This window comes from Tursiops truncatus, chromosome 4 (genome assembly GCF_011762595.2).
Source record: "Tursiops truncatus isolate mTurTru1 chromosome 4, mTurTru1.mat.Y, whole genome shotgun sequence".
Classification (NCBI taxonomy): Eukaryota; Metazoa; Chordata; class Mammalia; order Artiodactyla; family Delphinidae; genus Tursiops; species Tursiops truncatus.
In genome coordinates, this window is record NC_047037.1 from 75,091,331 (window position 1) to 75,106,366 (window position 15,036).

Sequence of the window (15,036 nt, forward strand, 5' to 3'; positions counted from 1 at the left end):
CATGGGGGCCCTTCTTGTCACAGAAGGACTTCTGAGTGTGTGTTTGTTTCCGTGTCATGGGTCTGGAGCCTTATTTTACTAATTGGACAATTAGAGCTACATCGTGGTCTACCTCTACAGCCATTGCAGGTCATCTCTAGCATTCATTTGCCCAGAGCTCTTGGTCAGGAATGCCATCCAGAATTACAGCTTTGCGTTCCTAATGGCGAAATGTGATGTGTGCTTTGACAGTGTGGTGGCGAGTATGGTTCCCAGACATGCCTCGGGAGGGAACGTCTGCTGGCTTGGATGGTTTACCTTTACATTTAGAGTCTGATTATAACTTCTAAGGCAGTAAGAAGGCTATGGTTGCAATGATTCCTGCCTCCCATCTGGCAACCCTATCATTACTGGTCAGAGATCCTTTTGGGGATGCCATACGTCATTGTTTCCTTTCATTCTTTTTCTTGCCGCTTCTTCCCATTTGCTTTTTAGGTTCTGGAGAAATCAATGGGGAGAAGAAAAGCCAAAAGAGAGAGCAAGGCTATGGGGGGAAGGATCTCTTTTTATGCCCACCGAAGTATAGACCTTTTGCTGATGCTCTAAGTAGGTTTATTTGGTTAAGAGACAGACTTTTGTTGGAAGAGAGCTCGCATCCGTCCCCGGGGAAGGGATTTGCACCGTGCATAAATGCTCTGCAGATGGGGAGTGGCTGGGTGAAGGTAAGCTTCCTTGATGAGCCCTCTAGAGTCAACAGTCCTGGAACTTAGGGAAACGAGGAAGCTAGACCATGATCCCTGGACCTTGCTGGATTTTGAGCACCAAATAAAGAAGAAGGGAGAATTGTGCTTCCAGAACTGCCTTTTGTTGGTAATTTACTTAATTTCCGCAGTATAACAGGGTTTGGAGTGAATCGGATTTGCTGTTGGAATGGTATTTTGCATTTTTATGACTAAGCAAAATAGCTCAGGTTCAAAGCTTAAGGAAAATCTTCAGCAGATTGGAGATAAATGCAATGATTTTCCCTCCCCCTAACTATGCATCTTCAAAAGGTCCACGTGGCTGCACACCTGAGAGGAGTGGGGGATGCTAGGAAGTAGGGGAGGGCCCTTCCGTGTCCACCTTTATTTGGTGACAACCTGTGGGTCCAGGGACGCTGGTGTCAGAGCAGGGAAGATGCTGAGAGACCGGGCCTGAGGCTCTGACAGCAGGACTTAGTAAAAGCTGTGACAGGCAGTGGTCCCTCCCCAGGTGAGAAGCCCTGGGGAGTGATGCCAAAAATCTTGGCTCTCTGTGCATCAGTGCCAAGCGGAAATATGGAGACAGAGTTCCGGAGGAAAAGAAATAGAGAAACTTTATTTGTTGCCAGGCAAAGAGTAGGCTAGCACCTCAAGAACTGTGCCCCCCCACCCCCCACCCCCGGGGAATCAGAAGAGGTCTTACAGGTGGAGCTCACAGTCTGGGGTAGATGATAAGGATCAAAGTAATGAAGGTCTTGCATTTTTCTTCTTACATTATTTCAAAACAGTCACAGCTGGTGTCAGGCAGCCTGGTAATTGCCTGCGGCAGCTCAGTCTGTTGTGTCTGAGTTACTGGCCCACACCTTTCTGAAATGCAGAATGCTACAAGGGGTGATTTGCTACAAGAGAGTTCAGGGAGTATAAACACCAGGTGCAGGATGTAATTCACACAGGATCAGAGAGTGTTAGGGGCAGGATGTAATTCACAGGGAATTAGGGCGTGATAGGTGCAGGATGTAATTCACATAATGTCAGAGCCCTTAGAGGTTAGCTTGTGAAGGACAAATCTAGTTACAGACACTACAGATTAGTAACAGTTAAAGTAAAACTAGGATCGATTAATTCTTTCAGGTCAGTTTATGTTTCTTCTCTCACCTGTTCACTGTTCCCTTTATTTTCCTTGTTATCAAGAGAGGAAAAACCTCATTTCTGTTTTTGTTACAACATGGCAAGGACCCAGGGACTTGTATACACGGTTTCAGGAGCTCTTAAGATGGTAGGGTATTCTGTCTCTGTTTCATATATGTGTCATCTGTTTAAACACTTGAAAGGTAACATTCTATAATTTTTTGTTTTAATCTGACACAAGTTTTGAGTGAGCTGGGAGCCTGCTAAGGGCCATTTTCAAGGCAAACTACTCAATGTGTGTGCAAATTCAGGTCCATAACCATGGGGGTGCTCTAGAGAGCAGCGTGTAGGCTGGTACAAGTTGACAGGTGGAGAAAACTTCCAGAGAAAATTTCTAAGGAGAAATTCAGAATTGTTTTTCTTGCTAAACCCGTAGAGATGAAGGACCCAGAAGGGAAGAACAGGAGAATGACTGCAGTACAGAGGGAGACGCTGCCATCACACCAGCACTGGGACAAAGGCTGTAGGGGCTTCTTAATTTCAAGCCCAAGAGAAGCCAAAGCCCTCACTCGTGTCTCCAGGTTTGAGGAGCAGGGTTATACCGGTTATTGTATGCGAATTCATGAGAAAGGTAACAAATAGCACCTGTTGTGTGGGTACTTCACTTCCTCTAAATAAGAGCTTTTCAAAATCTAGTATTGGGTTAATACCAGTTCCTATAAGTGTTGAAACAAGACCACTATCAATTAGCTTTTCTAATGAGGAACATTGTTTTGATAGACAAAATCTAATCAGTTAGAAAAGCTGGTGGGTTTTATTTAATTCCCATAACAACTCCACTTTCCACTTTTGAATTAACTCTGCTTTACAGATGAAGAAAATCGATGCTCAGAGGTCAAGTCACAATAACCTAGCTAATAGGCAGCAGCTCTAGGCCTCCAGCTGCCTCAGCCCATCTGCTTTCTACTTTGCTGCTCTGGGACCCTGAGAAATATTTGTTTGATACTTTTGCTTCCCCAGAGCAAGAATTTTATGTTTAAGTTCATGACTAGGAACTGTCTTCAAAAACAGTTTCTGATGAGTCAAAACAGAGCAAACACGGCCAAGGAGGGAAAATTCGGAGGGTCTGTAGGGTCAGAAAGCAATGCTCCCCCCACATCTCTCTCCTTCCTTTTCCCTCAGTCCCTCTTCCATGTCCCTTCTTTCTCCCGCCCTCTCTTCTCTCCTCTCGCTCCTCTTTCCCTTTCTTAAGTCTTGCTACAGCTTAGTCTATGTGGCATCATTTTTACTTGTCAATAAACTGCTTATAAGCATTCTTTTTTTTTAGTTTATTTATTTTTGGCTACGTTGGGTCTTCATTGCTGTGCACGGGCTCTCTCTAGTTGCGGCGAGCAGAGGCTACTCTTCGTTGCAGTGCGGGGACTTCTTGCGGTGGCTTCTCTTGTTGCGGAGCACGGGCTCTAGGCGCACGGGCTTCAGTAGCTGTGGCATGTGGGCTCTAGAGCGCAGGCTCAGTAGTTGTGGTGCATGGGCTTAGTTGCTCCGCGGCATGTGGGATCTTCCTGGACCGGGGCTCGAACCCGTGTCCCCTGCATTGGCAGACAGTTCTTAACCACTGCACCACCGGGGAAGTCCCAGCATTCTTAATCTTAGTTCTTGTCTTTCCCACTGGAGGACAGGCCAGGTCCTTTTCCTTTCTCTCAAAATGGAACAGAGCCCCCAGTACCTGGCTGCTCAGTTCAACAGCAGAGTTAAGTCAGTGAGTGAGTGGAGAGCCACTGCCCAATTGACCAAGTACCAGAGCAACAGATAAGTCCACTTCGGATCTTTAGTCCTAGGCCAATAAATCGAGGAGGCTTGGCCCATCCTTTATTCCAGAAAGAAGGGCCCCTCTGGGGTTGGTCTCAGCAAAGCAGAGGAAGCACAGGTGTGGGGAAGCCCTGGGGTCTATCTAGTCTGGCCCCATTTGAGCTGGGTAGCAAGTCTGTCATAGGGTCCCAGGGATTCCTCCCTTGCTATTGGTGTGCCACGGCCAGTGCCTGCCTTCCCCAAATGGAGACTCAGGTTCCCTGAGGCTCCATGGCCACTGGGGGCCTCTCACCTCAGACCCTGGCCCGCCTTCCCCACCTCAAACCAGGACTGTGCCAGGTGACATCTAAAGCACAGCCCTAGAAGAGACATCTCTAGGAGAATCGGCGGCTCTGGGCATGAGCGCAGTGACAGAGAGCTCCCAGTGGAATCTAGGCAACTGGCCTTTGTCCTCAGGACAGGAAGGGAAGCATCCAGACCAGGACTCCGTTGGCCATGTCAGCTCTTAGGACAGACCAGCTTCCTTCTCTGAAGGAAGTATATAAAATCAGGGCATGAACATGACTTGATAAATTAAGTAGACTTAATTTCAGTACGATAATAAGAGGGACCAATTCAAATTCTCACAATTTGTTTCATACCCACGAAGACCACTTCAAGGGCATTTACGATCTCTCAAAACTGATCCGTTTTGTGCAAGTAAACCAGGCTCAAGGATATTAAAACCTAGCACATAAAGCCCATTACTAGAGGTAGAAATACAGGCAATATACTCTTACGGCAGCAACCATCAATTACAGTTAAGAATTTTTCTGTAACAACCAAATGGATAATCAAATATTGCAACAACTCAAGTATTACTGAGCAAAGTGCATTTCTACAGTATTCAGTGTTGCTCTTCAGTTTTCTAACCTAAAACAGCCTATGATAACTGGCAGCAAAGAAGGTCTTTGCAATAGACTGCCTCTGCTTGAGAACTTATGATGTAATATTGCATGCTGCATTTAATATACTATCTAAACATTAAAGATACTCCTAAAATATTTGTTGGTAGACTACGATGAAGACATTACACTACAGAAAAACCTTATGCAGAAGGAAATCCTAACTGACATGCTTCTGCTTTAAATATTGTGAAAACTTTACAGCGGAATGAATTTTCACAGTGGTTAGGTCAAATGCAGTTACATCATAGCCACAGTATGTTTTCCACAATTTAAGGCTTTGGCTGGTTCTTTTATAGTCAGCTTCTTCTGGTTCTTCTTCCTCAGCAGTTTCTAGCCAGGTTAGCCACTGATTCACCTGGAACAAAGCCTTGCCTTTCCCTGGAAACTCTGGGGTTCTATCTTCTTTCCAAGCCAAGAAAGCTTCTTCTTCAGTAATCTCCATGTCATAGAAGCGAACAAAAAAGAGGAGTAACATGCCTTTCGGGAAGTTGCTATCGTAGCAGTGCACCTGAAGAGCATAGAGGGCACTGACTCGTAGATCAACGTGATCATGAAGGAATTTCTACATTACTGGCTTGAAGGAAAGAAGCAGTTGTTTTTCGGAAGGAGCAGAGGAAGAATCTATTTCATCACTGGGTGGGTTTACTTCACTAGAAATGTACTATAGGAAGCTAGTCATTAAGATGTGCACAAATCCTTTCTCTACATGAAGTTTGGGAGAGATGTTACCTTTAATCCACTTATATATGGTTTGAGGGGATGGAGTCAACTTTATTGGCTTTAACAGTTCCTTCTCCAATTTGAGCCTCAGCTCTTTCTGCTGTAAAATGAGGGCACAGTCTTCCCTACTTCAGGGGGTGTTGAGGATAAACTGAGAGCTGCAGACATCCTTTAGAATCCTTTAGAATGGTGAGGTGCTGAACTTTGTAAGGAATTATTATAATGTTATCTCAATGGAAGCTGAGACCTTTCAGTTCTCTGCCTGATTACATGTGAATGTCCAGATTTGGGAGACTTTTCTCATCGTAGTTATTGTCAGGTTGAGTTTGCTCAACCAAAAACAGTCAGTTGGGTTAGGAAAGGCACAAAACATTTATTCCTGTACTTATCATGTGTCAGATATTCTTGTAGCTGTTTTATGGGTGTTATTCCTTTGAATCATCTGAAAACCCTGCAGTATTTGTCATGCATTATACTGAGGATGTGTGCATTACCTTATCACTGTTGCATGATTGTCAGTAGCTGATGATAACTGTAGTATTCTTATCAGTTTAGAGGAGAGAACACTGAGGCTTAGGATAGGGAACTTGCTTCAGATCACGCAGCTCAGGCTGTGAGTTCACAGCACCTGTCTCCATCTGTCTCTTCTTGTTTTATCTAAGTCCACACAAGAGTGAGCATAAACTGATACATGGTCCGTCAGCCACAGATGAGCGAGAAGAAGTTGTGTGTGGCTCTGGAATTAAATGACATACACACGCCTTGCCCTTTTCCCCGGCTTTCCCTGCCCTGCGTTAGCTTCTGGCTTGTCAAGGATCAAGAATGGGGGTCAGCATAGGACATTTGCCCTCATGGGGAGTTCAGCATGGGCATCACGGGAGGTGGCTGGCTCCCTTGGAAGAGACAACCTCCAGAACACCTTGGCCTTGCAGTCAGGAGACCTGGGGTGAGCTCTAGGTCTGCCTGTCACAGGCTCTGGGACCTTGGGCAACTCCCTTCACCTGAGCACGTCCTGGCCTCACTACCAGTAAAGTGGGGCAGTGGGGTTAGGACTGGGGTTTCAGGATTCAAGTTAGGGATGCTTCTCTCAGGTCGCCTAGAGGAAGCTGCTTGTCTCAAAACTGACATCCTTGTTGGCTCCTGAACCCCAGCGCAGAGTGTAATTGTAGGGGGTTGGTTTTCTCACTCTGTGAAGATTCTGGGGAGGTTGAATGCTGGGGATGCCTCAGCCACCCACGAGCCCGATTCACCGTAGCTCTGGTCCCATGGGACCCTGAACGGCAGGTCTGAGAATAGGTTCATTCTGCACATTTCCTCCCAGTCACTTCCCTCTTCTCTCCTTCTTACAGTGGGGCTTTGGGGAGGCAAGAACAGGGTCAGAGGCGATGGGTGACATTGGAACTAAATGCCTGCCAGGGGCGGCTCCCACAGATGCGGGCACTCTCCCTCATCGCTCTCTGAGGGAGTGCCGTGAAGTTTTGTTCTCAGATTGCTTTAGATCTACTTTAGATGCATCCGTGGCCTTTTGAAGCAGCACATTTGTATTCCTAACAATACTAGAACAGAGAGCTGTTCTAGTTTTTGTCTTTGTCTAGCCCGTGCACTCCTTCCCCCTTAGGTTATTTCCCTTAGGTTACATCAAAATGAGTCTGTAATCCTGGGGTGAGGGTCGAGGCTCTGTTTGTTCTTCTTTCGCTGATAAACCCACCAGCTAATTGCGCCCAAGCGGGTAGGTGTGAGTCAGCTCTCGCGCCAGCCTCTCACACCTGCGACTATTGATGTTGGATGGCCGGACAAAGTATTTTCACAGATTATCTCTTTCAAACCCCCGGGTCCTGTGATGATACTGTTATTACCCTAAATACAGATGAAGAAGTCGAGCTTCCGAGAGAGACAGTGACTTGCCCAAGACCAGGACCCGGCTTCAGATCCTACATTTCAGTGGCTTTCAGAGAACCAGTGAGCTGCCACCCGGGAGTCAGTGCCCAGGCCACCCTCTCAGGACAGGGAGCTATAGATAGGCATTTAGTCCCCACTGGCCGAGACCCGTAGGGTGGCCTGGTTTTGCCAAAGCCCCAGGCCAGAAAACTGGGCAGTAGGAAGACCCAGGAGACGGTGGGGGTCAAAGAGGAGCTGCACTGGCTTGAAGGAAAGGGAGCTGGAGTTTTTGATGTTTCCACAGCACCTAGGAATAAGAGCCCGTCTGCAGGGAGCTCTGCGAAGCTGGGGACTCTGGCTGAGAGAGCGGAGAGGCAGGAACAGGGAGGGCCCTGGACAGGCAAAAACAGTTTGTCCTCGAGCCTTCTCAGTCTGTGCAAGACAGGAAATTCCTCAACTCTCCTGAGGCAGCCTGCTTCCCTGGCTACTGCCACTCAGTCAGAGAAAGGAGAACTCTGCATTTCCAATGTTGGGCCCCCAGAGCCCACTCCCGGGGCCTTCTGCCAAGGCCAAGGCTGCCAGGCTGCCCCCTGTCAAAGGCAGTGATGCCAGGGGCTGGGGAAGGATGGCTCTGAGAGCCCATCCTCTGGTCATGGGCCCTGTCTTCCCTTGCACTCTGGCTCCACGCCCTTCACACGGCACGTGCCTTGGGGAAAATTGTCCTCCTACCTACCTGGTCTTCCCAGCCTCTCTCTCTCGCCTCATTCCCAGAAGCCATGCTGGGTGTGCTCTGCAGTGCACCATATTTTGTTTTCAGTGCCAGCAGATAAAAATCTAGTGGCCAGTTTGGAGTTAGGCCTTTCCCAGGTATGGAAAGCACCCTGGAAATGTGTCCTCATGGCTTCAGGCTTCCAGGAGAAGGTCTGGTATGTGTGGCCCTGTGCTAAAAAGAACTCAAAATACCACAGTCCCTCTTCCCCCAAACTTAGAGTTTAACTTAGAGATACCATAGCCTCCTTGGTCCCTACCCCTGCCCCCCTCCCCCAAAGACAAAAATAAGAAGGCTAACAAAGAGTTATTGAAGGTCAAAGCCACCTGGCTCACAGGACGAAGGGCAGGACCAGAGACGGGGCAGCTGGGAGCTTGCCCTGCACGAGGGCCATCCTGTGTGGGAAACAGACACCAGCCCAACCTAACCTTACGGCTCCTTCCCCTGTGCGGCTCACACGAGGCAGGTCAGAGCCCGGCGCAGGGAGGATTCTAAGAATAATGGAAAGCCTGTTTGTTAACCGATCTCCCCAGCGAATGGAGCGGGAGTGAGTAGGCCAGCCCCGAACCCAGAGAGCTGTTCTAGTTTTCGTCTTTGTCTAGCCCGTGCACTCCTTCCCCCTCCCAGAGAGAGATTCCGCCACCCCCCCTCCCCGTTTTGGTTGTACAACAAACTGCATATATTTATGGTGTTTAATTTGAAGCCCTCACCCATGAAACCTTCACCACAATTTTAAAAAATGAACATCTCCATCATCCCCAAATGCTTCCTTGTTTCCCTTTACAATCCCTCCCCAGAACGCCTGCCCCAAGCAACCTTTCTGTCGCTATATTTTGCATTTTCTAGAATTTTATGTCAATGGAATCATCCATTAGGTACTCTTCCTTCGCCTGGCTTCTTTCGTGCAGTGTAATTTTTGTGAGATTTGTCCCTGTCGTAGTGTCTCTCATTAGTGCCGAGTAGTATTCCATTGTACGGGTATATCATAATTTGTTTATTCATTCACTTGTTGATGGAATATTTGAGTTGTTTCCGGTTTGGGGCCGTTAGGAATAAAACCGCTATGAATGTTTGTGTGCAACTCAAAAATGTATGGATACGTGCTTTCATTTCTCTTGTGTAAATACCCAGGAGTAGAATGAATGGCTCACATGCTAAATGTATGTTTAACTTTTTAAGAAACTGCCAAACTTTTTTTTTTTTTTTTTTTTTGCGGTACGCAGGCCTCTCACTGCTGTGGCCTCTCCCGTTGCGGAGCGCAGGCTCCAGACGCGCAGGCTCAGCGGCCGTGGCTCACGGGCCCAGCCGCTCCGCGGCATGTGGGATCTTCCCGGACCGGGGCACGAACCCATGTCCCCTGCATCGGCAGGCGGACTCTCAACCACTGTGCCACCAGGGAAGCCCGCCAAACTGCTTTTAAAAGGCTCTGTACTATTTTACACTCGCACCAGCAGTGTAGGAGAGTTCTAGTTGCCCCACATCCTTGCCAGACCCCAGTACTTAGGTTGATCCGTCTTTAATTTTAGTCATTCTAATTATGTAGCATCTTTGCCTTTCCTGAGGTGCTTAAAATCTCAGGAGATGGTAAAGGAGCACCATGCAGTCATAGAAAACAATGAGGAAGCTCTCCAGTTCTGTCTTATGAGAAACATCAAGATATAGAGTCAGCCCTCATGGGCTCTGCATCTGCGGATTCAACTAACCGCATATCAAAAATACTCGAGAAGAAAAATTTCAGAAAGTTTCAAAACGGGAAACTTGAATTTGCCGCACTGGCAACTCTTTACATAGCATTTACATTGTATCAGGTATTATAAGTAATCTAGAGATGATTTAAAGTATACAGGAGGATTTTAGGTTTTATGCATTTTATATAAGGGACTGGAGCATCTGCAGGTTTTGGTATCTGCAAGGGGTCCTGGTACCAGTACCTGCAGATACTGAAGGATAGCTGTATTGTTAGATGAAGAAGCAAGATGCCAATCATTGTGTATAGTGTGCTATCATTTTTTTTAAGAGAAGAAAAATTAAAAAGTATACCTATATGCTGTTGTGTGTTATACACATGGACCATCTTTGGCAAGGTGAACAAGGAACTGAAAATCGGTTGCCTCTGGGGAGAGACATTTGGCCAGAGGACAGGGGTAGAAGGGAGATTGTACACATACCCTTTGTACCTTTTGAATTTTATGCTATATGAATGTATCACTTATTCAAAAGAGTAAATACAATTTAAGGGGGAAAAAAGTCTCATAATGTGCCAAGTTTTGGTTCCCCCACTCCCAGCCTCCATCCCCTGGAAGTGCTCCTGGGGAGCCAGAGCCTAGGTTGGACATGGCCCTACAGAGGCCTCATCCTTTCCTGCTGTGAGGCAAGAGCACTGTCGTACCACAGGGAAATGGGCACGCCTTGTTCCTAGGCATCTCCAGGGCCTCCCGAGCTCCTTATCCGGCAGCGGTCAGTTTCTGGTGGGAACCTGAGCCCCAACACATTCATGTGCTGAGTGCTCATTTCGTCTGTGTCTGCGGAATGAATGAGTGACTGTTCACCCCACATTCTTTTGCCACGCAGAAAAGAAGAGTGACGAGAAGAGTGAGTACCTCCTGCCCACGGCCTCCAGCAAGCCCGTCGCGCCCCTCTTCCTGCAAGGCCTCTCTGATCTCAGAGTCATGGACGGGAGCCAGGTCACCATGACAGTCCAGGTGTCAGGTGTGTCCCTGCATCTCTGTCCCCGGGGTATACGTGAAAACGGGCATGGTTGCAACATGGGCTTTGCTTCCCGACATCCCGCTCAGATCACTGTCTACCAGAAAGGCAGCCTAGGACTGTCAGTCAGTGGGCCCAAAGAAGTGGAGCCTCTTGGTCCCTCTCTTCTGCTTTCTCTGGGCTGGATTTTCTGGATTCGAGGTTAAGTGGTCCAGGGAAGAAGATGGCCATGCTAGAGAGGTGAGGGATTAACTGAGAACATAGTATGGCCAATGTAGCTGGAAGATTGTGAACACAGGTCCAAAACCAGATGATGTGAGAACTTTCTAACCCTTGGAAGGTAAGTCTCAGTTGCTCTATTCAAATGTTAAGGTGAGAAGATAGAACAGGGGTCCTTCTCAAATGGGTGGGGTGACACGAGTGTGGGATGAACAGCCCAGTGAGAGATTTTACTGTTTTTGCTAGAAGCCGGCAAGCGAAGCCTGCGGAATATCCTGGGACAGACTTACTGACGCAGGCTCATGCTGGCCTCTGATCAGTCCCGCGACAGCCTGGAGGTCCTTTCTGGTTTTTCAGTTCCTTTTGAGTTGCAGAAGCGATAAAGATGAGTTGGGAGAGAACCCATGGGCTCACCCTTTTAGGGATCCTAGGATGAACTCCCTGCTCCCAAAGGCTGAAGGCAGTCCCGGGACAATGCAGGCAGAGGCCGGGTCCCCTCCCCTGCACATACTCCTCGAGTTGATAGAAATCAGAGGCACCCTGCACCTGGCCTCCAGACACGTGCTGGCTACCCCATCAGAGACAGATGGTGGTCTCCTCTGTCCTTGAAAGAGCTTGATACCACGCAGCCTCCCTCAGCAGCCGTTCCCGGGGACTTGCTCCCCTGGAAGCAGAGTGCAATGGCTCAGCTCTTTCTGCAGAGGAAACCCTCACAGGTGGCCATTGTTTTATCCCCAAACAAATGGCTAGAAGCTACCTGGGGAAGTAGACTAGTAAAAGTGAAAATGCTCTCCACCATGAGCTGGGTTTAGAAAGCCTGGTACCCATCAGGAAAGCCTGGTACCCATCTTCACCCTTGGACAACATTTGTATGGTAGCAAAATGAAGTGCTAAGGGAGCTTTCCCTTGGTGAAAACTGACAAGGGAGTTTCTGTGAAGTCCCCATGGCATTGCCTGGGCATGTACACAAGGTGTGAGGTGTGCACAGCAGGAAACAGTGTGGAACCCACTGATCCAGCTACCACTCAGCATTATCAAGCAGTTTGAATTCTAATTTTAAAAACCATTCTTCTAGGTTTCCTCTTTTATCTCTGAAGTAATATTTTTCACTTCTGGATTCTTCCTGGTTTCCCCAAATCCGTTGTTAAGTAATTACAATGAACATGCATTGAGTACTTTCTTTGTGCCAGATGCTATTCTAATCAGCGTTTCTAGTGGGCTGCTGAGGTATTCATTTATTTCATCCTCCCAGTGAACCTTTGAGATAGATAGGGTTAGAATATGTTATGGATGGGAAAACTTATGCAATACAATGTCATAGTATTAAGTAGAGTTGCTGCACAGCCCGGGGAAGCACCTCCCTGACGAGCTCCCCTGCCTCTCCTCCCCGTTCAGGGAACCCACCCCCTGAGGTCATCTGGCTTCACAACGGGAATGAGATCCAGGAGTCAGAGGACTTCCACTTTGAACAGAGAGGCACTCAGCACAGCCTTTGTATCCAGGAAGTGTTCCCGGAGGACACGGGCACTTACACCTGTGAAGCCTGGAACAGCGCAGGAGAGGTCCGCACCCAGGCCATGCTCACAGTGCAAGGTGAGGCTGCCCCGCTGACCAGTGGCGGGCAGGGGCAGGGGCAGGAGGCTTTGCTGCCATGGTCTCTCCAAAGGTGATTTGGAGGCGAGAAAAGCACGTGAGTCTACTTTGTCCCCACCACGGACCCCACGCTCCCTGGGTCCCATCCCAGCCCCAGTGGCAGCTCCCCATCCTACATCTGAGGCTGTGGCTGAGTGGGTCCTCCTTTCCCTACCTTCTGAAGCTCCTGCCCTCTCTGGGGTACTGGTGTCAAGCTTCGGAGAGTGCTGGGAGAGCTATCTCCTAACACACTAACGCTTTGGCAGTGACAGATGAGTTACGGCCTATGATGGTCCTAGCCTTGAGAGAACCCATATTTAAGGGGAGAGACAAGTTAAGCACGCATGAAGCAAGTGACAACCCTTAATCATACACATGTCACGCAGATCATTGGCACCTATCCCAGTGCCCCTGTACCTTCTGGACAACCTCCCCATGCTTTGGATATACAAATTCATGTTAATATTATCCTGTGAGAAGTAACCAAGACAGATTTGCCATGAGAAGGATGTGCTCTACCTGTATGTTCAATAAAAGTGATTTCTGGACAAGCTGTTCTTTGGGTAACACTCTATCTTCCGACCTTCACTGCCATGGAGAGTTGAGTGAATGCTCTCTGCTGAAAGGCCTCCCTCTCTAATGCAATCCTTTGCTAACTTCAGAGCCTCAGGATGGCATCCAGCCCTGGTTCATCAGCAAGCCCCGCTCCGTGACAGCCTGCCTGGGCCAGAGTGTCCTCATCTCCTGTGCCATAGCTGGGGACCCCTTCCCCACTGTGCACTGGCTCCGGGACGGCAAAGCCCTCTCCAGAGACACTGGCCACTTCGAGGTGCTACAGAATGAGGACGTGTTCACCCTGGTTCTAAAGAACGTGCAGCCCTGGCATGCCGGCCAGTATGAGATCCTGCTCAAGTGAGTCTGCATGACCTGCCAACCTCCTTTAACCCCTACCCCCCAAATTCCTACCTCCCGGCAAAGTCCCTACCTGGGACTGGGAAGCCAGAGGAATCACAAAGTAACGTGGGGTTGTGCTTCAAGGTAAAGAGAGTGCAGGATTGGTGCTTTTGCTTTTGTTTTTTCCACTTCAATACAACAGAGGTTCACTGAGAGCCTTCTCCTCTGAGCTCAGTTCCCCAGAGTCCTCTGTCTTATTACATCCTGGCTTTTGTTCCCCCATTATTTCGTATATGAAGATTAGGAAGGAGGGAAGATGGATTCAAATTGGAAAAGCAGCAGGATAGAAGGAATGTATTCATTATCTATTGCAGAGTAACAAATTACCCCCATACGTAGCAGCTTCAGACAACAAACAATTATACTCTCATAGTTTGTATGGGTCAGGAATTTGAAGCTGCTTAGCTAAATGAGCTTGGGCTCAGGGTTTTACGTGAGGTTTCAGTGAAGATGTCAGCAGGGGCTGCTGTCTCTGAAGGCTCGACTGAGGCTGCAGGGTCCACATCTATGATGGCTCACTCACAGGGCTGTTGGCAGGAGGCCTCAGCTCCTGGCTGTGTGGACCTCTCCCTAGGGCTGCTTGAGTGTCTTCATGACATGGCAGCTGGCTTCCGCAGAGTTGGTGGTCCGAGAGAGAACGAGTTGGAACTTGCAGTGTCTCGTGTGACCTATCCTTGGAAGTCACACACTATTAGTCCTGCTACACTCTCTTTGCAAGAAGTGAGTCGCTAAGTACAACCCATACTCCAGCGGAGGGGAATTAAGTTCCACCTCTTGGAGAAAGGAGTATCAAAGAATCTGTAGGCATTTAAAACCACTGCAGGGACGGTAACTCTCCCCATTCCTTCTTCCTCCCTTTCAAGGTCTTTCTAGGGAACATGGGAAGGTAAGCTCCATGAAGGCACACTGCCGTGTTCCCAGTGCCTAGAACAGTATCTGCCCGTAGTCAGCATTTGGTAACTATTTGTTATATGAATGTGATCCAGAAATGTTCTTCTACCTTCAAAATGTTCTAACTCTTAAAATTCCATGCTAACCCTGGGTTGACAGAGACAGAACGCCAGCCCCTAGGGTTGGTATTAGCATTGAAGAAGAGCACTTGTCTGCCCCTGGACTCTGCAAACAGGTTGTGCCACGTCCTGAAGATGGCTGGACTGCTCTGGCTCAGGTGCCTGGCCACTTTGCAAGGGGCTTGCTCTCCTGGATCAATCATTTCCCTCTGCTGAGCCCATCATGTTCAAGTCTCTGAGCTCTGTAGCAATAGGGCAAAGCTACTGCCAGGACGGAGCATTGTTCCTACCGTAATGACAAAACCCAGCGTGTGCTCCGTCTGCTTGGGTCCTTTCTGGGCATGTGCTTTACATTTGCATCATTAGCTTTCGCTGCATAACAGATCATCCCAAGACTTAGTGACTTTTAAGAAAATACCCATTTATTATTCATTGGGCATCTTTGGATCTGCTAGGGAATTCTACTTAGCTGGGCAAGGCTCAGCAAACCTCAACTGAGCTAATGACATGTCTGTGGTCAGCTGATGAGATGTTCATGGGCTGAC

General features: G+C 48.3%; 1 protein-coding gene across 10 annotated transcripts in view; it reads left to right on the forward strand.

Annotated features, from left to right (window-relative positions):
- The window catches only part of MYLK (myosin light chain kinase), a 268,735-nt gene that overhangs the window by 168,353 nt on the left and 85,346 nt on the right, over positions 1 to 15,036 (forward strand). For all 10 annotated transcript variants that reach the window (XM_073804157.1, XM_073804152.1, XM_073804155.1 and 7 more), the window contains 3 exons: positions 10,542 to 10,679; positions 12,291 to 12,488; positions 13,190 to 13,439. In XM_073804157.1, the coding sequence (XP_073660258.1) occupies positions 10,542 to 10,679; positions 12,291 to 12,488; positions 13,190 to 13,439 (586 nt within the window). The remainder of the gene's footprint in view (positions 1 to 10,541; positions 10,680 to 12,290; positions 12,489 to 13,189; positions 13,440 to 15,036) is intronic.